This window comes from Rattus norvegicus, chromosome 9, assembly GCF_021556685.1.
Source record: "Rattus norvegicus strain SHRSP/BbbUtx chromosome 9, alternate assembly SHRSP_T2T, whole genome shotgun sequence".
Lineage (NCBI taxonomy): Eukaryota > Metazoa > Chordata > Mammalia > Rodentia > Muridae > Rattus > Rattus norvegicus.
This window is the reverse complement of record NC_141542.1, coordinates 105,569,582-105,593,392: the sequence shown is the minus strand read 5'-3', so window position 1 is coordinate 105,593,392 and position 23,811 is coordinate 105,569,582. Positions and strand designations below refer to the sequence as shown.

Sequence of the window (23,811 nt, the reverse complement as noted above, 5' to 3'; positions counted from 1 at the left end):
AGAAACCTAAGTGAGAAAGGATGAAATACTGAACTCCACAGTCCTCCTGACTCTACTCCTTGTTAGGAAAAGGGGTGGTGCGTGCGTGCGTGCGTGTTTTAAAAGAGGACCTGTGATTTCATGAGTAACCCTTAGAGCAGCAAGCAGGTGGTGTGCTCCCAAAGCCTGAGCCCTGCTTTTTCACCAGGGTGTTGGAGAAAGCCAACAAATCCCACACATATGGGCAGACTGTAATTATCTCAGACTTCAGTAGGAACCTGACTCACAGTGACTTCTGAAACCTAGAGCTTCTCGAAGCAATAATCAGGGCTGCAGGGAGGAATTGGGGCCTTCCCCAACCCTCCAGAAAGAAAACTCATTACATTTCTGCTTCCAAGGCCCAGAAGAAAGGCCTCGTTTACACCTCTGCACAGTGTTTACATTGCGCCTGGTGACCTAGTGTCAGGTTAGCCCTAATCTGTTTTTAAATACTTAGGCAAACAGATTCTTCCAGGAGTAAATCTGGATTAGTTTTGCTTCACTTCCTGGTACATGTGAGTGACCCCCAAGTGACCCCTGACTCTTCATTCAGAGACTTCCAGGACAAACACTTGGCTGCAGCTGAGATGAACTGGCCTCTGGAGCCTCTGCAGAGGAGCCCCTCATATGCATCCTCACTTAGGCAGGGGGACATCCGGGGAATTCGAGACCCAGACCGCAGGGCTTCACACTCTATTTTAAAAGCTTGTTTATAACATGTTAAGCGTTTGTTGAGGTAGTTCATAAATCAGGAGGGAGAAAGAGCAAGACGTGAGTTAAATGAGAAGGGCTAATGGGGTAGGAGATGTCCAGACCTCCAGTTTCCAATCTGCTAACTCTCATTTTTGGGTAGGCATTAAAATCACACTGTCTTATTCTGCTCCAGTTGATTTTAAAAGTCATTGCCAGATCATCCAGGGGTAACGGGAGAACTCAACATCAGAACTCGGGGCTTAACTGCGATGATTAAAATTTCATTTTAATATTCAAATACCCAGCCAAAGACTGAGCAGAGAGATTCCTGCCTCCACCAAGGATGATCCCTAGACTTGCTGGCAGTGTGACTTTAGTTTCGGATGGAAATAGAACCCTGCAGTGCCCATCGCTGGGCCCCTTGGCTTTTGAGCTCACCAGAAGTCTAAGTGAGGCCACAGGCTTCATGCCTGCATCAGATCTGGCTCTGTTCTTTTTGTTGTTGTTGTTGTTGATGATGTTTTGTTTTTGTTTTTTGTTTTTGTTGCTGTTGCTGAAATCCATTTAGTATAGAAATAGAGTCTGGCCCAGGGCAATGGAAGGTTTATGGGTGTGAGTTCAGTTGCTCCCATCAACTCCTGAGTACTCCTGTTGTTCAGAACCTGTCTTCAGTGGCCACTGCCACAAGTGCACCCCAGCATGTGGCTTGGTGAAGTTTTCCAGTGATTGCTGGGAAGGAAAAGGGCTGTGAGGCTGCGCTCTCTCCTTTAGAGGGAGGGAGAGGGTCTCGGGGTCTCAGCACTCTATCTTCTCACCCTCCCCTCCTTGGACACTTGTTTTGCCATCTATAAAATGGGCTTATTAAAGCCAGGGCTGTTCAGACCTAAGACCTCTCGTGTGGTCTAAACTGGCCACAGTGGCTCTTCTGTAGCTGTCAACTGTAGAGACTCCCTGTGTCAGTCATGGTCAGGCACAGAACACTCACCAGTGTGGTGTCTGGCAGGCAGGCAGAGGAGGAGGGCTCTAACCTGGCTGCCTGTCACCGAAAGCAGCAGAACTCATCATGCTGGGCACGGGTGGGGGGTGGGGGTGGGGGTGGGGGTGGGGGAAATGGGCTGCTCTTGGCCAGGGCTCTAGTGAGTCCCTTGAGAGTGTAGAGACCCTCTGGACACCCAGGGCAAGGGTCTTGGCTAGTTTAAATGACCCCATGGTTGTCAGTTAGGTTTGGGGTGTGTGTATGCATGGGCCTGAGAGGGAGTAGATAAAGTTAAATGGGACCCTTGTGGTTGATTTCCAATCCACTATGGCTGGGATCCATAAAAAGAGTTATTAGCCACCCTCCTTTTCTCTCCATGAACAGCAGAAGGGCCGTGCAAGCCAGGAAGAGAGGTGTCCTCAGATGAGAGCCCCACCCATCATACACCTTGTCTTGCACCAGGCACTCCCAGTTCCTGAAGCCTGCACAGTATTTTTGCTATGTTGGCTTAGCCATCCTTCTCCCAGCTCTCACCACAGAGAGAGGACACTCTGATCACAGTTTTTCTTCTGTTCTGTCAACATCACCACCCTAGAAAACCACAGTGCCAGGGCGCAGCACTCCAATTGTCACTGTCGGGTCCCTTGGCCATGCGCTTCATTGTCCCCAAGGAAGGCCAGTTCAAGAGCAGCAGAGCTGGCAGTAGATCACCTCGCCTCGTTCCAATGCCCTGGAGGACCACTGCTCACAGCCTCCGTTAGCTAATGAGCTAAAAAATGAATTATTGGTGCGGCTGCCATCAGCAGGGAGGAGGGGCCAGCCCCTCATCAGGTCTTGGTGCTGACACACCTTTAAATAAATCAACTGCAGGGAGGGAGGGAGGGAGGGGGTGATAACCTGTCAGAAGACAGACACCAACCAACCCCATCCCTAAAAACACAAAGAGATGTGCTTTCAGGAGATAGCCTCTCCTTCCTGAAACAGAGCCTATGGGAGTAGCCCTCTGACTCCCTCTGGATCTGACTATAAGTTGCCTGGTGTGTAAACCACAGGCTATTGGTGACCGAACACAAGGCTTGGGGTTAGAGAATGGGTAGGACTGGGGTGCAGAGCTAAAAGCCCTTCGAGTGTTTCAGCGTTTGCTGGGCTCTGCCAACAGTAGGCTCTGACACTCTCTATAGCTTGATGGCTGGACAAAGCTACCCCTGATCTTAGGGAGGGGTGACCTGGTTAGGCCCCTAGCTGCTGCCACAGAAACAGCTGCCTAGTGTCTGGGCTGGTTTCATGCCAACTTGACACAAGCTGGAGATCTTAGAGGAGGGAGCCTCCATTGAGAAACTGCCTCCCTAAGACAGGCTAGAGGTGAGCCTGCAGAGCATGTTCTTAATTAGTGATTGACAGGAGGTGGGCTCTGCCGTTGTGGGTGGGGCTACTTCTGGACTGGTGGCCCTGGATTCTATTAAGAAAGCAGGCTGAGAAGCCATGTGAGTAGGTCAGTAATCATCACCCCTCCATGGCCCATTCGTCAGCTCCTGCCTCCAGGTTCCTGCCCTGTTTGGGTTCCTTTCCTGACTTCCTTCAATGATGGTCTACAATGTGTTAAGTGTAAGCCAAATAGGCCCCCTTTCCCCAAGTTCTTTGGTCATGGCGTTTGTCACAGCAATAGAAACCCTAGCTAGGACACCTGGGGTATGTCTCACTTGAGGCCGGCCAGTCAGAACTGGCAGCTGGTAGCACGGAATGCCAAAGGACACCCAAACTGAGAGCACGGTGAGGGGAGGGATGGACCATGGCTGACTTTGGAGACCACAGCCTCCTGATGGCCTGTGAGCAGAAGTCAGAGGTCACAGATGTAGGACCACTGGCTTTGTGGTACCAGAATTGAGGCGACATCCACCAGATCTCAGGATGGGGACTGAGGCAGACACAGTCTACAATCACTACCACACATGAAGGGAGACAGGAAGTCAGGACATGCAGAGGACTTCGTCACTTCTGTGGAGAGCTGGGGCTAGAGCTCCTCACGATGTGCTGGCTATGCTGGAGCCCTAGGGCCTAGTCCTCACACGAGCCCCTTGTGCTTAGTGCTGGAGGAGCATTAACTGCAGGGCTTGTCCTCACCAGGGCAAAGCCAACCAAATGACAGCACTACTGACTGCCATTATGGTAATGACTGTGACATGCCTGTGTTCAAGTGACTGAGGCTGCGTCTAGGGATGTGCGTACCATTTCTAGCTTGCCTAATACTGGTGTACAGGTTTTATTGCCCATCTCCGTGAGCAGAAGATGGTTCCTCTCACGAGTCCATGAGGGTACTGCCTCAACAATCCCGCTCTGTAACCAGTATGCTCTGTGCATACGTGTCCCCCACCCCCGAAGTCCTCTGTAGAAATCATAGCCCCCAAGAGCCTTCTGAGCCAGGATTTTGAGGGTGATATTGTTCAATCCAGCTAGAACGTGGGAGATCCTGGGCCCTGTCCCCAGTTCCCCAAATAAATTCCTCAGTCTAAGACATTGGTTACAACCGCCCACTAAGACTAAGAGGAAGACCTAGCCTCTCCTCATGGTCTCCTCACTTTTATTTATGGCTGCATGAGCCAAGTTGGGTGGGTCATGAGTCCATGGATCGGTGCCGGAATGGAGATGGGAGAGGGTCTCGGGGTTGGGTGGGGCAGAGAGTGCATATAGTCATAGTGGCTGTCCTGTTAGGTATAGGATGATCAGGAGGGCTCGTGCTGGCACCCATGGGACACCTCAGATTGTCTCTGCCACTGCAACATCTACAGGTTTCCCTGATTGGGATGACCTCACTAACATTGAGAACAAAACCCAACCAAGCGAGCAAAAAGAACAACAGTAGGCAGAACAGGTATAGGGTAAAGAGGAAGAAAATTATGACTGTGCGTGAGGAGGTGAGAAGGGTGGGGTTTGGGGGTGGACTAAAGTCACTGTGTGAGGCTAAAACCCACTGTCATTTGAGCATTGGGGGAGGCCTGAGAGAGGCAGAGGTCATACTGTGCAGCGGAACACCTTTCTTTTCTTTCTTTTTTTTTTTTTTGGTTCTTTTTTTCAGGGCTGGGGACCGAACCCAGGGCCTTGCGCTTCCTAGGCAAGCGCTCTACCACTGAGCTAAATCCCCAACCCCGCGGAACACCTTTCTTAGAGAGAGGGTTCTTTTAGCCTTTTGTTTTTATGAGGCAGAGCTTCATGTAGCCCAAACTAGCTTTGACCTTCTGATCCTCCTGCTGCCTCTGTCTCCCAAATGCCAGGATTACGGTGCGCACCATGTCTGGCCTTACACAGGGCAGGGAACCAAACCGAGAGCTCCATGTGTGCTAGGCAAATGCCGCAACAACTGAGTTCCACCCCCAGCCAGAGAAAAGAGTCCTAAGGCAATACCCGGTCCATTCCTGCGGCAAAGATACCCTCTCTCTCTCAGTTCCTACCGAGAAGCCCTTTCTGACTGTCGCCAGCTGTGTTTTGGGTCTGGCAGGGAGGGCTCAGCACACTGCCAAGGGGTAAGAAGGTTAATGGGTTGGTTCCCAGAAAAAAAGTTTTTCACGGAGCTTCTGACCGGCTTTCAGCACCGTCCTGCGGATGTCTGGGAGATGCGTCACTAAAAGGCAGACATGGGGGTGGGTGGCTAGACAACCCTTGGTCTTCAGGGAGCCTGCTGTCCTGCCTGGTGATAGTGTTTCTGGGCTGCTATGATGAGCTGTCTGTCCCTCAGGGGCGTAGTCCTCAGCTGTCAGAATTCACAATTCTGGTTTGGGGGCTCTGTCACACCAGAAGTCTACTCCCTGTGAAGTCCTCTCAGTTCGTTCTTATTTGAACCTTCCCCACGAGTGATAAAAGACCAAGAAGTAATTCTGTGTTTGCACACGTCACCACACTGCTCCTTCCGGAAACATTTTTCCTTCCTAAGGCAAGGGAGGGGAATTTTTTTTTTTTAATACTGATTTTATAAGGCCATCCTGGAGGAATGAATGCCCTTGGGGTGGGGAGGTGAAACTGGAGGAGCCACACTTAGTCCTGAACTGGTGACAGATGAGGAGAGGAAGGACAGAGGAAGAAGAGAAAAGAAAAGGCTAGCAGCAAGGAATTTGCAAAGTGCTTCCTGCCTCAAGCTAAACAGGAACTGGGAGAGGGGGCATGGAAGACGGGGCTGGAACAATATGTTTGGGGAAAGAGGGGGGCTCCCTCCCTGCAGGGCAAGCCCAGGCCCCGTGCTTGCTGAGCACAGACCCCTGCTCCCACGCATGCCTTCTCCCCAGCTGCGTTGCTAGGGGTCAGTTCAGAGCAGCGAGGATGGCCAACAAAGACCAATGGATATTTATTCCTTAATTACTGAAAGCTTTTAAGAAACTCGCCACTGTAAATCCCACATGCAGGGAGCAGGAGGCAACCGACAAGAATTTATGCTCACAGAGCAAAGACAAAATAAATATCTGGCCTGACTTTTGATCAATATTATGACTGTTTTTTGCCAACCTGCAGGGTATTTTATGAGCGTGGGGGAACAGAACAGGATCATTATTAATTAAATAAAGTCAACTGTATTAGGCTTATTACTTCTTCGAGTCACAGTTAACTGTGCTGGGCCACGGGGTCTCAGGATCTATAGGCAGGTGCGGGCCCAGGCATTGGAAGGTGGCGAGCTCCTGCCTGTCCAAGCGCTTCGTGTCCACAGAGGTCATTAGGATCGCAGTGCCTGGCCCAGAGGGTACCTGGGTGTTAGTGGGGTTTTCAGCCGGCTGAGCTTGGTCTCACCCAGTGTTCTGATCTGAGGTAAGGCTGACACCTGGAGCCCTTCACGGCCATGCTGTCAGGAACACCACCGGACCCTTCTCCACATTTGGCCCCTAGGAACCTGCTGGGGGCTAGGACTTAATACTGGCAAAGGCCCGAAGATGTCTCCAAGACATGGCTTAGCAGCAGACAGACCTAAGGCCTTTAGCGCCAGCCATGGTGATTACCTCTGTGTGTCTCAAAACTGGAAGACAAACAGCAGGCAGCCTGTACCCAGGGTGCAAGGGTCTGGGGAGAGGTAGGGAGGGTTTACAGTGCAAGGCACTGGGGGGTGGGGGTGGGGGGACTAGAGAGCGGGCATTCTGCAGCCAACTTGGATTCTGAGCCTGGAAATGCAGGTTTCAAATGGGGACCTGGTGGGGGGTGGGGAGGGTCAGGGAGTTGGGGCTGTGTTAAGGCACCCATCAGAGACCATTCTCCTCCTTGGAAGCATATGGCGAGAGGCTGTGCATAAGCCGGGAATAGCCGCATTACCAAAGCCAGCAGCGCCTTGGTTACATCGGCTTTCAGGGAGCATTTTCTTCCCTTAAACAACCTGGTCTGGCAGCGGCAAAGGCAAAGACAGGGAGTAGTATCACTGCCGAGCCCATGTGCCGTCTCCTCCAACCCTTCCTTCATCCTCATCTGTGCACTGGTAAAACTGGAGTCAGGTCAAGAACGCCCGTATGCCTTGTTCTCCATCTCAGGTGAGTCAGGGAGAGCCTGGGTGTGCGTGCCATGTCCGTAATCCCCATCCTCAGGAAGCTGAGGCAGGAGGACTGCTATGGCTCTGAGAACAGCCTAAGCTACAAAATGACTCCCTTGGTATGTGTGCCGAGCCTCAGCTGTCCACTCTGTGTGTTTCCAGTTACACTGGCTGTCCCTGTAGCTAACTTGAAGGGGAGGTCCTAAGTCTGGTAGTTTGCAGGGAAACCCAGCCTGGGCTGCAGAGCGAGACCTTTTCTCCAAAACTCAGAACAGCAGAACTGAGGGGACTGTGATGTTTTTATTTCTCCATTCTGATGAATTAGTCACCCTCAGAGTCTAACAGCTTTTCCTAGCATTGGTCTTGGAGGAGGATGGTCTCCTGCCGGCCCGGGGCTGGTTAGGTCAGCCACATCTCCCCTCATGGAGCCAGCAGAGCACGTCCATTTGGATGCAGAGCTGAACTGAAACTGCCTCGATCTCATCAGGGGCCAGGGTGAGACTTGGCCGCTGAGGCCTAATGTATTAAGTGGCTAAGTCCTGTGGTTTCAGATGGGATTCTGACAGTGAACCTCAGAGACCTGCCTCCCTAGGGATCACAGAAAGACAAGGTGTCTGTGAGAAGGAAGGGCCTGAGCAGATAGATACCCCAGGCACTGGCTTATGGAGAACACTACAGGAATCAGCCGCTGCCCAGGAGCTCAGCTTGGAACCTCTCGGAACCTCTCGGAATACCGGCCCCAGGAGCTATAGCTAGACCCAGCCCCTTGCCAGACATGCTCGGGGCCTCTTCTCTAAGTCCTAGACACAGACCGCTGGGCAGAGTAGCTCCTCGGTCAGATCTTTTATTTCCTCAGCCCTGAGTTTGAATTCTCCCTTAGACTCTGTAGATCGATATCAGGTTCATTTATCCCTAAAGAGGGGAATACAAGTTATCTATATAGTGAAAATGGAGAGAGGATGTGTGGGTTGTGCGTGGTGGGGTGCAGGCCACAGATGGGGTAGTCGAGTGTCTGAGGAGGGAAGTGAACCAGGAGTGAGTGTAGGCTGAGGCCAGGGAAGCCCCAGAGAAAAAGTGGCAGATAAGGCTGACTCCGCCTCAGAGGACACAGAGAGGATGCCTAGCACCGCTGACCTGCTTAGGGCTGACAGGCACTTGGACTAGGAGCTCGGGATCATCCACAGGTGGTCGGGATAACCATGGAACCTGATACCTGAGCGGCAGGTCAGTAACTGCTTTGGATGACCTTTCTCCTTTCTCTGGGAGGTCGAGGGGAGGACACAACAGGAAAGGGCAGGGTTCCTGCTTAGTACTGAAGGAGAGGAATCCTTCCATAAAAATAAGAAAGAGGAGGCAGCAGCAAGCAGGATCCCCTGAGTTGGATGCCCCGGAAGCCAGGCACAGGGAGCAGAAACCCAGGACTGGACTAGCAGATAGAGAGGTCACCAATATAGCATTTAGAAGTCTAAGTTGCAAGCAAATGACTTGAGGAAATGCCTCACCGTTAGAGTAAGGAAAAGTCGGGGTTGGGGATTTAGCTCAGTGGTAGAGCGCTTGCCTAGGAAGCGCAAGGCCCTGGGTTCGGTCCCCAGCTCCGAAAAAAAGAACCAAAAAAAAAAAAAAAAAAAAAAAAAAAGAGTAAGGAAAAGTCCACTTTGCCCCAGAATCAGCCAAGATATGATGTCAGCTTTTCCTCTGTTTTCTACCCCAGAGTAAAATAACACAACGAAACACAAGCACTCAGGAATCCAACCCCAGTTTCACCTCTTAAGCATAATTTCTCGAGGTGTCTCTCAGCTCCTGTGTGTTTGCATAGAAGACCTCTCAGTTAAACTAGGCACATACACAGGAGATGCAGCTGAGTCTTGATACTGGGAGGAAAGGAAAGAATTGTCTATTTTAAGGCATAAATCCAAGAAATCTGTGCCAGGCGAGAGTCGGCCTGGACAAGTGGAGCGAGGCAGATCTAGATTCCGTGTAATGTGGCATGAAACGCAGCTAGACCTCGGCGGCCCTCCCGGCTGCCCTGGTGGTGGAGCCCCCATCACAGCGAATTAAGTCCGCCATAACAGTGGCTGATGTGATGGGCTCTGGAACGTACTGCATCATAAACACACAGGGGAAGAGAAATGGCCCCTTTCCTCCACCCACCCAGGACAGTGTAAAATGGGTGCAATCCCTCCCCTGCTGTGCGCCACTGCCCTTTAAACACAAGGCAGAGAAGTCCAAGGCCCCTTCTGCAGGGCAGGCTGGGAACAAGAGGGCCCACAAAGCACAGGCTCCATCCATGGCTTCTCCTGGAAGTGACCCTCAAAACAGGAAAGGTCCCAGGTTGCTAAGCTGCGGCCCATTTAGAAAAGCCATAGGAAGCCCTGAGCAGTCTGGCCATAAACTGCCAACTGCCTTTAAGAGCATAATCCTTGGTAACATTCTTTTAAAAAGACAGAAGACTACTGATCTTGAACAATACAGTATCTTCCTAATGTACCTTTTTCTTTGAATCCAGGGTAGGGGGAGATCCACAGTCACAGCCACCAAGGGTAACAATAAGAGCACAGGCTTTCCAGGAGCGCAGCCATTGAGAGGATGCAAATGGAGAGACACTTAGAGGTAATTTGCATTTTAACTTTTTTTTTCTCAAAGTAGGAAAACAGGGAAAATGCTGTGGATAGGATTAGCAATCTGGGACCTGCTGACTCCAGTGGGCATCACTGACATGTTCCCCAGTGGGGAAGGCCAGGCTTTGAGCAGCCCAGGATGGATTCTGTTCCAAAGTAGTGACAGAGAAAGTGTTCCTGAAGACCAGAGAGCTCTGCTCTTTTTTGGAGAAAACCTTACCAATGAACAACTGCTGGGTTTTCTCCCTCAAGTAATGGACTGATGTTGCTAATGGCTGAGGAGTCAGCTCAGGTGGGGGGGACTGTGTAGCATGAGGAACTAAGTTTGGGTCCCCAGCACCTACGTAAAACATCAGCAGTGTATAGTGTATGCCTATAATCCCAGCACTGGAGTGGCAGAGACTGGAGAGTCTGAGGCTTGCTGGTCTCTCTCTCTCTCTCTCTCTCTCTCTCTCTCTCTCTCTCTCTCTCTCTCTCACACACACACACACACACACACACATATACACACACACACACACTCACTTACACATACACACACACTCACACACGCCCTCGTGAACACGTGCCCTTAAATCCATACATCCACTAGGTAATTTTTCCAAGTGTAGCTGTGTTACAGTGGACCTGGCCACATTACAATTCATCTTAAGGATATGAATTCATTCTCCATGTATAAAAAGCTTTATTCTTTAACTAGGGTCACTGAAACTATTTCATTAAAGTTACCAAACGTCTAACTAATGGGATCAGGAGACGGAAACCTGGTCAGATGTTTTATCTTCCACAAGCAATGGAATCTAGCTTACTTTACGTCATTGGCTTTACAGGCAAAGTGAACTCGGAGAGATGAGCTTTCTCATGGAGAGACAGGAGCAGGGGCTGGGGCACGCAACGCGGCTGCCCCACAGGGAAGCATCGCTTGTGGTAAAGACTCTACTGTCACGGCCAGAATTCTCAAGTTACTGCAAGGGTCCCAGTAGTGCTCCAGACAGTCCTGAACAGTTCAGCTGACTGAGTGTGAGTACCAGCTATGGCAGAGCTGTGGTCAATCCATCAAGAAAGACCCGAATGGAAGCCAGGGGATGAGGATCCTGTAAGCGGAGGATTCTGTAAGCGAATTCTGAACCCAATCACCCCACCCTCTCTCTGCAGAGAAGTCCCTGAGACATTTGATTGTTGGCTGCAGAGCTGGCCACAGCCGATCTCTGCTCACACCTTTTTTCCCAGCACTCAGGAGGCAGGGGCAGGCCCATCTCTTCCAGTAAGTTAGAGGCCAGCAGGTTCCAGGATAGCCAAGGCTACCAAGAAAAGAAAAGCTTTCAGTGAAGATGGATTCCGGGTTCCAGAGCAGAGATTTCCATGTAAGATGATGAACAGTCCCTCACACGACAGGTGCCAGTGGCTGTGAATGATGGATAGCTGGATTTAGTGCCAATAATGTAAATGTTTAAAGAGTTAAAATGGTAAATTTTGGATGACATATATTTGCTACAGCTGTTTTTTTTTTCCAAGATAGAGTGTCACATAGTCCAGGCTGGCCTTGGACTCCTTATATAGCCTGATATGACCCCAAATTATTTTTTTTTTCGGAGCTGAGGACCGAACCCAGGACCTTGCGGTTGCTAGGGAGCTAAATCCCCAACCCCCTTTTTTCTGACCCCAAACTATTTATCCTGTAGCCTCCCCTCCTAAACGCTAATAACGTGTGCACATGCATGTGCGAGCTACCATGACTACTTGATATAGTTCTAGATACTGAAACCATGGATTTAGGCAAATACTCTGTCAACTGAGTCCCTCTCCTTGATGTCTGCAGTTTACGTTATTGTCTAAAGCTACTTTTCTACTGCTGTGATAAAAAAAAAAAAAAAACTCATGAATGCCGCTTTATGAAAGAAAGCATCTAACTGGGTTGATAGTTGAGAGGGCGAGCGTCTGTGACGGAGCCAAGGCACAGTGGCAAGAAGAGCTGAGAGCTTTATACTTTATTCACAAACAGGAAGCAGAGAGGGAGGGAGCTAACTGGGAATAATGTTGGTCTTTTGCAGGCTCCAAGCCTGTCCCCTCCACCTCTTCCAAGGCCACACCTCCTAGTCCTTCTCAAACAGTTCCACCAACTGGGGGCCAAATATTCAAACATTTAAGCCTATGAGGCCACTTGCATTTAAACCATCACAGTTATTGTGGGGGACGCTGTTAGGAAAGTTTTATGCATTCTGCATCATTTTTATTTTTCTAGCCAAAATATATAAGAGTACTAAGTACCCAGTCATATAGAAAATATATGTAATACCCACCAAACTCTTCTCCAGACTAGAAGATGAGTGATGAGTTTTTAAAAACTAAATACAAATATGACCAAGTATATTTTAGAGGCATTGGCGCCCCTTGTCAGTGTGCTGCGGACTCGGTCCAAGATGGCATCTACTACATCACCATGGAAGGTGGCACACTCAAAGACACAACTGTGCCAAAGTCTGTTAGAAGAAAAGCACGTGCCACCAAGGAGAAGGTGGCACACAGGTGTCAAGTAGCAGCTGGTAAATATGCTTAAAGGATTTGTAAGTGGGCTTAGGGAGACCAAATCTATAAGGCTGTCAATGATGGCTGTGAGGCCCCATATCTGCTGGTTTTCAGCAGGAGAAGTTAAAGGTCTGAGCCACTGGAAGCATCCAAGACAGGGCAGGACCTCTAGCACTGCCACGTCTCGGCCACGGGCGGGTGTGTGTGTGTGTGTGTGTGTGTGTGTGTGTGTGTGTTTTCAACTGCCTGCTTTCCACGCCTCTCTTCTGTCCCCTTGTAGTCTCTTTGGGAGCACATTTGGAAATTATTGAAAAAAATAAAACGACTCTAATCTGTTACCAATTAGAAGAAATGCGAAAATTATTTTCTAATTTGTGACTCTGGAGCATACGTCTCAAAACCCCAAGAGAAGTAATTGAAATAATCACGCCTGCTCCTATTTCTGCTGTGCTCTTGGAATAAGAGAGTGGCTCTGTTCTCTCTGAATCATATGCCTGGGGGTTGAAGGTCTCTATAGACATCGGAGCTGTGGTCGAGAGTCTCGACTCTATCCAGGCTGTGCACAGGCCCTGTGCGGCTGGCACCCTGCTCTGGGCCAGATGCAGGGGCATGAATGGAGTGAGCCCTGTGATTCTCCCTGCAACGCAACCCACCCCAAACTTCCCCATTCTGGGGACTCGTTTGTGGCTGGAAAAACCTCTGTCTAGGCATAAGCCTGATTTATGAGAGACGAATGTGGGTCCCCCCCTTTCCAAACCTAGTTATCCTACGACTTGAGTGACTACCCCCTGAAAATTGATAATTTCTTGGTGCTTAACAGTGGAAGGTCCACCAATGAGGAGTGTGGCACGCTAATAAATTTATAGGGCGTTATAGCCAATTAGAGTGCACCAGCCGTTTGACGCCAATCAACTTACCATTCCGCAAATGCACTCTTTATGGCCCGCAGTCTTGCGGTTCCACCCCTCATTTATGTTTGAAAAGCAGCCCATGAATGCTGACGGTACAGGAATCTGGAATTTGTAGCAGGCCTTCTGGGGAAGCAACCTCCCTTTTCCTCGGGGTGAACTTCTCTTTGTTCTTTGGTGGGAGGTGAGGACCCTGAGATGGGTAAGGCACCTGTATGACGAGATTTGCTCAAGACGTTGGGTGTCACCCCGGAGTGCAAGCCATTCTGGGACCTTCCTGCAGACAGTAGGGTGTTTTGTTTTTGTTGCTTTTTAAATCTCTGCCTCCTAGTTACTGGGCAGAGGTTCAGAGGGCAACAGGAAATGGACAGGCTGGGAAGTGATTGGGCATGGGGAGGAAACAGGAAGTGTGAAAGTCCAGCTTTTTGCATAAGGCATTGCCTAAGATGTCTTGCTGTTTCTTTGGGGAAAAGGCTGTCCACATGGATTTGGCTTGGATGCTGCCACAGGTCTGAGCAGTCTGGCTTGGAGGTTTCCCCTCTCTCTCTTTCCTCTAGTTGTTCCATGGACACCCCTTCTCCTCGGAGTTTTGGGAGATCCTTCTTTCCATCATTCTTTGCAGCTCGGACTCCCCACTGTGTGTCTTTCCAGTGCTTACCCCGTCCCATCTGGCCCAGTACTCACTGGGCACTCTCAGCAGGTGGATGGGCCATGACATCCACCAGGCACCGTGTGGGGTTCTGCAGCCAGTGGGTGAGGGGCAGAGGTGAACGTACTGTCATGACATTGGTGGGACATGTGATCCACGGGAGTAAAACCAATCAGCGGAAGCCATGTTCTCTTAGTTTCTAATATACAGACAGCCTGAAATTAATTTACAAAGTAAAGTCCAGGTCCAGAATTAACACTGCTTCCTCCAGTTTAGGAACACTCAAGACAACAGCATAAACGAGGACATGAACCTGCTGAACCCAAGACGCCACCACCAGCCGGTCCTCACGGAGGTACCAGCATCTCTCTGTGCGTGGTCCTCTATCAAGAGTAGACAATACCAGCTGACTGACTCAATCAGCAGCTGCAGGGTGGCAACCATGATGCAAACTCCAAGGTTTTCTAATTATTATCAGAGTTGGGGTCACCCTGCTCTTCCTTGGGGGTACAAGTACCACATGAGGAAACTTTATCTTTGCCAATTTCCAAATACAAACTACCGGTGACTTCTCATAGCAAGGGTGGAGGGTTACTCGAAGAGATCTGACTAGACCATGACAGGGAGGTGCAAGGTCAGGTGCCTGGGGTCTAGCTGGTCGCTTCAAAGAGAAATGAACTTTCTGGAAATGAATATCATGGAGAAACTTTGTGGCTCCAGAGGGAGGCCTTGCCCAGAGTGCATGTTAATATCTTGGAGAAATGATCCTCCTGCCTCTGCGCTGGCTTCAACGGGCTTCCATGCTGGGGCTGAGCCTGAGGCTGGTATCAGTTAATCTGACAAACTGAGCCTGCATCTTCACACACTTCCAAGGCAACAGAGAACAACGGGACCTCCCTCTCGCCCCCCAGATCTCTGGGTTGTCATTTTCTACCAGGGCCCACCCTAGAGCCAAAGGACAGGAGGTAGCGGGTCAAGTTTTACAGACACGACTGGGCCCTTGATGGGCAGAGGAAGCAGCTATGTCTTTTGCTGCCACGTGGCAGATGCCACAGACCATGTACAAACACAGAAAGCTTGTGGAGAACAGGGTGACTGGGTCATCACATCCATGCAATTCTACTCAGAATACCACAGGTGGGAAGGAAGATTCTACCACCTTCCTCTGCTGAGCCTGGGTCACGACAAATGGATGGTCATAATACTCGAGGTAAATGGCCCCGAAAGAGGACCAGCTCCTTTATAGGAAGGGGCTGGGGACTCTTTCAAGGATGAACACAGAGCGCACAGAACGCTGTCCCCACCCCTACCCCCACCCGGGGCTTCTGCTTCCTCTCATTCCCACCTCGCCCCCTAAACAGCACTGGAATGCCCTGTCCCCTGATGGGCTTCATAATGAGAAGAGCTGTCAATCACAGCTCCATTAGCCTGGACAGACTTTCAGTTCCTGAAACAATTTATTGGATTCCCAGAAGCAAATGGGCCTTCTTCCTTTTCAGCTCTGTTTTTAGGGAGCTATTCAGAGGGAGTGTGTGTCCCTTCTGTCCCTGCTGGGCTGCCTTTGTTTCCTCCATCTACTCATGAAAACAGTTTCCTGAGTCTACCTACCTCCTCTGTCCTTGGTTTTCCTACTGTTTGCCAAAATGTCTTCCCTCCCCAGTTGAGCTGCCACACAAACTCACCAGCTGTTTCCAGCTACTGAACAAGGGAGGAAGCAGTGAATCCCGGTTGAGGACTTTTGGAGGGAACAAGAGCAGGGGTGGGGGAAGGGAGGAGGCACACTGCACTGAGGCAAAGAAAGAATGAGCTAATAAATGCACGGTAGCTGGTTTCCATCTTACCTGTGATTTCCACATCCCCACTTTACCTTCCCCAACAGGAACTTAGCAAACTCTACAAAGAATGAGTAAAGATGCAGCTGCCAGAGTTTTATCCACAAGCGTTCAGTTTTCCTAACGGTGAGGCAGGATCTAGCCCTGCAGTAGCTTAGGCTGACTGAAAACTCTTGATCTTAGCCGGCAGAGAGCTGGGTCTCATGTACATACCCAATGCCTGCCGGGTAATTCTGAGTGCATGAGGACCTTAATATTTTTAAGATCTATGTTGATGATGACTGAAGTTATTTTCTGATAAAATTTTCAAATAAAAAAAAAAAGTCAACCCAGCAACCCACCCTTAAGATCCCTGCAGCTTCTGGCTTCTGAGCAGAAGAGGGGGACTGAGAATTATGTCCCATAACATTTCTCTCTCTTGCTCTTCTTGAAGAATGACATGCATGGTGCCCCTGCCCCTGAGCAGGAAGGCGCTGCCTTTTAGGCATAAATCACTTTAACTTTTAGCCTGGGAAAACAGGCTGCAGAAGCAGAGGGCTACGTCTTGCCTTCTGAGGCTCTCGAGTCAATAGTAAATTGGGGGACACCATTGTGCCACGGAGATCCAATCAGGATAAAATTATGCAGTCATGTACGAAATAATATCTATTAGGCTAATTTAATCACCGAATACTTTACAGATGAATTAGAATTTAGAATCCAATTATTTCCAACATTCGGACTGTCAGAGCCTGTTTCTAGGCAGGAGGAAGAAAAAGGGGGTAAAAAAAAGAGACGATGATTAGGGTTGGCTTTAAAAACGCAGTCGGCAAGGCTGGGATAGCGAGGGAGGAACAGGGGCTCTGATCAGGGTTTCACCAGCACGTACTCTGCCCCACCCTACCAGGCCCAGGACACACAGATTCGTTAGCCATGATGGACAGTCATTGTCCTGGCCAGGAACCATACAATCCCCCAAAGGAACCCTCCTCCTCAGGGCTGGTACTTTACAAAGGCAGCTGGCCAGGCCATATCCTGGGGTAGCCAATGGGTGTACACCAGCTACTGGGCCTGGGCGTCTGCATTGTGCCCCAGGGGGCACTGTAGGAGCCATGGTCACTTCCTGGGTGATCTTGGTTTCCCACCCCCAGCCCCTGCCCTAGTACTGCACTGCCTTTGGTGAGAGTAAGGTTCTCTAGAGACTGGGAGAAACTGAGGAAGCAGAAGAGGTCAAGAGCCTGTGGACCTCTGAGGTGGGAGGTTGTTATACCATCAGGGAGGCAGATTCTGTGAGGGAAACTGAGGCCCGGGAAGGGTGGTCAACACTAGAGGCTGGGCTCATCTTTATCCATTTTCTGTGCATGCATGCGTGTGTGTGCATGCATGTGCCATGACATGTATGTTGGGGACAGAGAAGAACCAGCAGGAATCAGATCTTCAGGCTTGGCAATGAGCATCTTAAATTTGTGAGCCATTTTGCCAGCCCAGCTGGGTGTTCATCATGGCAAGAACAAACTGACCCAGGAAACTGTCCCTTCCCCAAACAGAGACCAGGTCCATTCTCAAAGAATGAAGCCGGTGTCTTTTGTTTTTCTGTTTTTATAGTTTAGTTCAGGCAGCAATGGATAGTGCAAACAACTATTTTAAAAAAATTATCACTTGAGTTATAAATATGTTTTAATTTCTGGGTTTCAACCATTTAAATCCCAACAGAGATTTTTGTGAAAGAAAATGGATGAAACACAATTCTTCTTCTTCTTTTTCATGGTACATTTTCTTTGGGGACTAGAAGCATGCAGAGGTCTTCTGTATCCTGGATATTTTGCAATTCTCAGGAATCTCCCACATTTCCAACAGTAAAGTGGGAATGTTAGGGAAAACCCACCACTTACAGTTCCTTCCAGAATGATCCTTATAGCATGAAATGAACAAATGTACTATGCACTTAAAGTTTAACATGCCAGCAGGCTACAGGGCAATTGTCAAGACCGAATACATTTGTTTAAGTTTAAGGTGGCCATGGAGACCCCTACTCTTCAGGAAGGCGCAGACACAGTTAACCTCCTTGCCAAAGCCACAGTCCAAGGACTTCCCCCGCCCACAGCAAGGTGGGAGGGTCCTGGATGTCTGCAGGCCTCAGGGGGTTTATGATGGAGGCTTCCTGCCTGGCTGAACAGAAAGCCTGACCCTATAGGCTTTGGGGGTCCTCCTGCTCATTTTCTTCCTCCTGGCACAAAAGGTATCCTTATTATCCCTTTAATTACTGGCTGGGCACTCTGCTGGGTCTGCCCCCTGTCCTCAAGGACTTTTGTGTGTGTTCCTGGGTGGACGCATGCGTTTCCACATCTGCCTCTTTGATTCATTTGACTGAGAGCAAGGCTCTGGGTGGGATCTCTGAGGAGACAGCCCCGGTTTTAGGAGGGTTTATTACACCCTTTAATGACACCTGTCCAGGAGCTAAACAGTTGGCTAAGCTGTTAAGAACACTGGCTGTTCTTGCAGAGGACCTGGGTTCCTTCCCCAGCACCTACATGGAGGCTTGCAAACATCCGTAATTCCAGTTCCTTCTTCTGACCTTTGTGGACACTAGGTAGGCACGAGGTGCATACACAGGCAAAAAACTCACACACAACAATAAGTAAATAGATGTCAAAACATAAAAACAAAATACTTGCCCACCAGTTTATCCTCTCATAAAAACTAATCTGTGTGCTCAGTTTCTTAAAGTCTTAAACATTCTTTTTAAAAAAGATTTTATTTATTTTATGTATGTGAGTACACTGTAGCTGTCCTCAGACACACCAGAAGAGGGCATCAGATTTCTTTACAGATGGTTGTGAGCCACCATGTGGTTGCTGGGATTTGAACTCAGGACCTCTGGAGGGGCAGTCAGTGCTCTTAACCACTGAGCCATTTCTCCAGCCCAACAATTTTTTCTTTTTTCTTTTTTCTTTTTTTCGGAGCTGGGGACCGAACCCAGGGCCTTGAGCTTGCTAGGTAAGCGCTCTACCACTGAGCTAAATCCCCAACCCCCCAACAATTTTTTCTTATGTAATTATTAAGAAAAAAATAAAAAGGAAGAAAAGGAGCTCAGGGAGCTTTCCTGACATGTACAGCGTCCTGAGTTCGAACTCCAGAAGGGTAACTGCAAACCAACCAACCAGCCAGCCAACCAGCCAGCCAACCAACCAACCAACCAACCAACCAACCAGCCAGCCAGCCAGCCAGCCAGCCAGCCAACCAACCAACCAACCAATAACGAAAAGAGAAAACCCTCATTATCACAGAAATAGAAACTTGGCTGGAAGTGGTCGCTCACACCTTTAATCCCAGCGCTCAGGCGGCAGAAGCATGGGGATCTCTCAGAGTTGGAGGCCTGCCTTGTCTACTAGTCAAGGCTACTTAATAAGATTCATCAAACTCTACTTAAGACTAGACATTGAGGGACAGTGACGGATAAAGGCATTTGTCAGTCAGCCTGGCCTTCTCAGTTTGAGTCCTTGGACCTATACAGTGGAGGGGGGATCTGACATTGACGCATGCCATAGCATGTGTGTACACCTCTGTGACAAGTCAATGTAATGAAGACATTAAAAGAATACGCATATAAGATCTGCAAAATTCGGCTGGTCCCTCCCTGCACTCTGTGGAACTCTGCTGAAGGCCCTTTAGCCGGTGGAGTGCAAGCAGGGCTGGTGACTGCTTAAGGAAGGAGGCCTTTTGATTTAAAGTCTGTGTAGAGGGGACCACATGCAGCATTTTCTACACCAGTCCCGATAGGTTCAGACAGGAAGAAAAAACACTTCCTTGTGTCAAAAGGAAAACAATTCTTTCCTATTTCCTTTGGGGGACATCATATTGTCCATTTGATAAGACCTGGAGGAAGATGGCACCTCAGCATCAGACACCGACCAGGAGCTGCCTAGGCTGTTCACATCACCACAGGCTCACCTGAAAACCCCAACACCAAAGTTGAGGTGAGCCTCGGGGCTACCCCCTTGGCATGCCCACCCAACCCACTGAAGTGGACACTGAGGTCTCTAACCAGGTGACTTTCACAAGCCCCTGTGGGTAGGCTGTGTGTTCAATAGCCTTTAGGGCCACATCTTCCTTTCCAGAGTGACAAAGGAGTGGCCCTGTCTCCCTGTGACCCAGTGGGCAGCAGACGCTTGGCAGGACCTGGTCGTCAGCTCCCACCACATGCTTAATTAATGACCCTGCTGGTCGCAGCTGGAAGGGCAGAGCTGGGGGTGATTAATTAAATTAGCTGGCAGAGGAAATTACAGTGGAAAAGCCAAAGTTTGATTGCTCCATAATTAACCACAGCGCAAATAGTATCTGCATCTCTAACTTCCAGCGCCGGGATCAGAAGCCAGTTGAATCTGGCGCTGATTGAAGCTGTAAATATCCCGCGGTGAGAAATGATAGGTTTGTTCTAGAGGGAAAACTCACAGAAATGGACCGCCAGCAAATGGGATCAGGGTGGAGAGGGCATCGGAGAGAGCTGCAGGGAGGGAGCCCCACCTTTCATACTGCCTCTGGCCAACATTAAAACAAGTCTTTTCATATTTCCTTTGGATTGGTGGCGAGGTGGGCCTGCCTACATGCCCCTGCTTCACGCTTCCGATCTGACTTCCCACGTGCGGGACCGACGCTGGGCTTCCATCCCCACCTTCAATCCAGGGATTAAAACCCAGTTCTAAAATAATTTCATAGGCTAATAGAAGGGAGTACTTTCATCTCCCCGAGAAGAAGAGAATGCTCTATTTGGGCCGTCAAGTGCCTGTGCTGTGGCTGCTCTTCTGGGTAATGGCATTCTGTATCTGCAGCAATTTCATGTCCCAAATATGGTTTCATTAGCAATAGGCTTCTACTTAAAAGAAGAAAAAAGTGTTTTATACAGATAACTGCTTTGGGGACCGGGGTGGTGGGGAAAGAACTTTCAACAGACGAAAGCATTACTTTTTCGACTGCCCACGGATTCACACCACTGGCCATTTCAAGGCTGGAGTAACCATAGCAAGGAGGCTCTCAAAGGGATGTCGGTGGCTCTGGACCACGAGGTTTAGCTTCTGCCTGCAACTGCAATTGCCCAATCTTGATGCCCAAGAAGCACTCAGTCCAGTGGAGGAAAACGTCACATCACTAAAGTGAGATGTTGCCTTCCTGACTCAAACAGTGTCAGATATATACATCTGGCTGTCTCATGTTGAGCTTTACAACCACCAGTGGGGTAGCAGGGCAAACCTCTCTGACTCTCATGAAAGGTCTGGGTATTAATAGCATGGCAGGGAGTGGCCGGGCCGCCTCATATCAGCCCACACACTCCTCTTGTGACCATACATTTTTGCTTACAACAGAGGGCTGCTCCCTGTGCATGCTAGTCTGAGATACCCATAAGGATTGTAAATCTGGATGCAAAGAAATGAGTATGCAGAGTCCCAACTGTTGTGTGTGGGCTCTTCTCTGTCTCCACGTGTGAGGCTACGAGTGTTCTCAACAGACTTTCCAAGCATGCGCACAGTGGGACAGCCTTGGAAGTTCATAGCTTCCTCCAGGGCTCAGGGCAGCTGTGAGCATTTAAGAGCTCATGCTGGGGAGATGTCTCATTTGTTAAGTGCTGGCTGTGCAAGCGTGAGGACTCGAGTTCAACCCTAGTGCACATGTAAAAGCAACTGGAGGGTGATGGCATGTTTGTCAATCCTAGTGCTGGCAGTCTCCCAGAGCTCCCTGGACTGCTAGGGCTAGCCAATATGGACAAGTTCCGGGCCAGTGAGAGACCTTGCCTAAAGTAAAACTGTGGCCAGCACCTGAGGTTGGCCTTTGCTGCCACGTGTGCCATAACTCATGCACACCTTAACACGTGCGTAATAAAAACTCTGGCCCCTGGGCCACGCTCCCCACCTACCACGGGACCTTCTCTGTGCAATGTCCACTGGCCGCAGGGCTCATCCCAATGAGGGGGCAGGGACTGATCCAATGGCTGATATTCTGGCCACAGCTTCTGCCTGACACACGTTCCTTCATTTCCCCAGAGGGTCATTTGCATCCAGCCAACACTGCCAGTCGGGTACAGTTTCAGACCCTTCACATTTCTCCCCACTCTTTGGTCTTACCTGGAATATTAGTTTACAGCCAACAGTGAAATGTACATGACTAAGCTGGGCTAGGCCCCTTCCTGTCTCTGGATGGCGTGTCCACTGTCTGGGCCCTGGGTGATAGTCTCAGCTTCTCCCTGCAGTGTTTGAGTGGGCCATCCCATTACCTTTCTCCTGTGTGTGCCTCCTTCTATTTTCAGACTCGGGAAAGTGCAGGCATGATGACACCAAGTCAGCCATCAAGTTCAGGTCACAGGAGCCAGGTAGGGGCCAAGCTACAAGTGAGAGGCATTTGGTGGGAAGGACTCTACCTGCTCAGGAGTCTGTGTGTAGTGGGTGCAGCTGGTCTAGGGAGAAGAATCTTTAAGAGGCAGAGAGCTCAGTAAGACCTTCTGCTAAACTGGAACCTTCTGGATGGCTAAACCACAGCAGCTGTGATGGTCAACCTCGCAAGTCCTTGTGGCCGAGCCTAGGGTCCAGTGATACTGGCAAGTCCTATGTTCAAGAAAGGGACATGGCTTTAACAACAAGTGAGGTGGGGTGGGTGTGGGCTTATCCAGTCAGTTGAGTCCTGCGGCCTTCCCTACAGACAGGTCAGTTCTTTAAACATCTTTTCCTTTTCTCCTTGGGTCTGTTCTCTGGAGCAGGGTGGGGTGGGCAGAATGGCCTAGAACCCAGTAGGTTTGAGTCGAGCAACACTGGGTCCAGATGTCAGAATCAGAATCCTGTGTGACCTGGGACGGGCTCCAAGGAGCAGGAGAGGCAGTGAGAAGGAACAGACAGGGGTGGGGGTGATGGGGCTATGCTGACCAAAGACTCCTAGCAGCCCATGCCCTCGGACCAGCTGGGCTCCTCTAAGAAACCCATCTTTACAGAGAGATTAGCAGTCCCACAGAGTGTGCACAGGCATGCCCACCGTCAATTCAATCTGTTCAACGTACAGAGGTGAGTGATGACACCCCCCTCCCACACACACCAATTACCCTATATGCCTCTGAATATAAACAGTGTCACAGTCACAGTCAGAAGCCACAGCCTCATACACAACATACCAGGCAAGTGCTTCACACAGAATTACAGCACCAGCTCTGAATGCAGTGACTTTTGGAGATCTCTATAGTGAAAGGAAAAGACAATCTCAGCAGCTTGAGGGAATAAAAACATCAAAAAAGATATATATATATATATATATATTATATACATTATACATATATATGTATAGCTTTGCCTGCATGCATGTGTGTGCACCACACCTACGCCTGGTGTCTGAGGAGGTCAGAAGCCGATGTTAGATGCCTTGGAACTGGAATTACAGGTAGTTGTGAGCCGTATTATGAATACTGGGAACTGAACCTGGGTCCTCTGCAAGAACGATACGCACTCTTAACTGCTGAGTCATCTCTCTGACCCTCTCAAACCCTTTTTATTTATTAACTAAAATTTGAAGGACACTGGGCCTCCTTAGGATGGCCTTGGACTTGAGATCCTCATGCTTCAGCTTCTCCACTGCAGTAGGTGTGCGCCCCCAGTCTCATCTCCTGCAATTGTTTGAAACTCGGAGTTTAAGAGAAATCTACACAGGAAGACTAAGATCTAGGAAAAACTGAGTAATCTAGAGCAGAATCAACCCCCGCCTCCCCAGACACGATCACCCTTGAAGGCTACAAGCTGCACATATTAGAAAGAACCCTTCCACCCCATTCCCCTCTCAGTTTCTGGAAACATCTGTTACCAGTGGCTGGGACAAAATTCACAGGGATATATTTTGGCTTTGGAAATCTTGGCTTGGATTGGGCATTCTGGTTCATGTGCTCACATGGTCAAGGCTTCAGGAGTTGGTGATCTGCCTTCCAACTAGTTTCCAGACTCTAACTCTCAGTGAGAAGTCATATTCTGTGGAGGGCCCCTGCAGGCAAGGATGGCCGAGGTGAGGAGTGGAGGTGCTTAGAGCCTCAGGCCTGGGCTCACAGGCTTCTGGTCCCTCTGGAGCATACTTGAGATCAACCTCAGGTCCCAAACC

General features: G+C 49.6%; 1 protein-coding gene across 30 annotated transcripts in view; it reads right to left on the bottom strand.

Moving 5' to 3' along the window:
• The window catches only part of Agap1 (ArfGAP with GTPase domain, ankyrin repeat and PH domain 1), a 435,485-nt gene that overhangs the window by 8,940 nt on the left and 402,734 nt on the right, over nucleotides 1–23,811 (bottom strand). The window contains exon 16 of one of the 30 annotated variants that reach the window (XM_087566481.1): nucleotides 10,015–11,204. The exons of the other annotated variants lie outside the window; for them this stretch is intronic. Coding sequence (XP_087422607.1) covers nucleotides 11,069–11,204 — 136 coding nt within the window. The 3' untranslated portion in view covers nucleotides 10,015–11,068. Of the gene's footprint in view, nucleotides 1–10,014; nucleotides 11,205–23,811 lie in introns of those variants that run through there. 30 annotated transcript variants of the gene reach the window in all.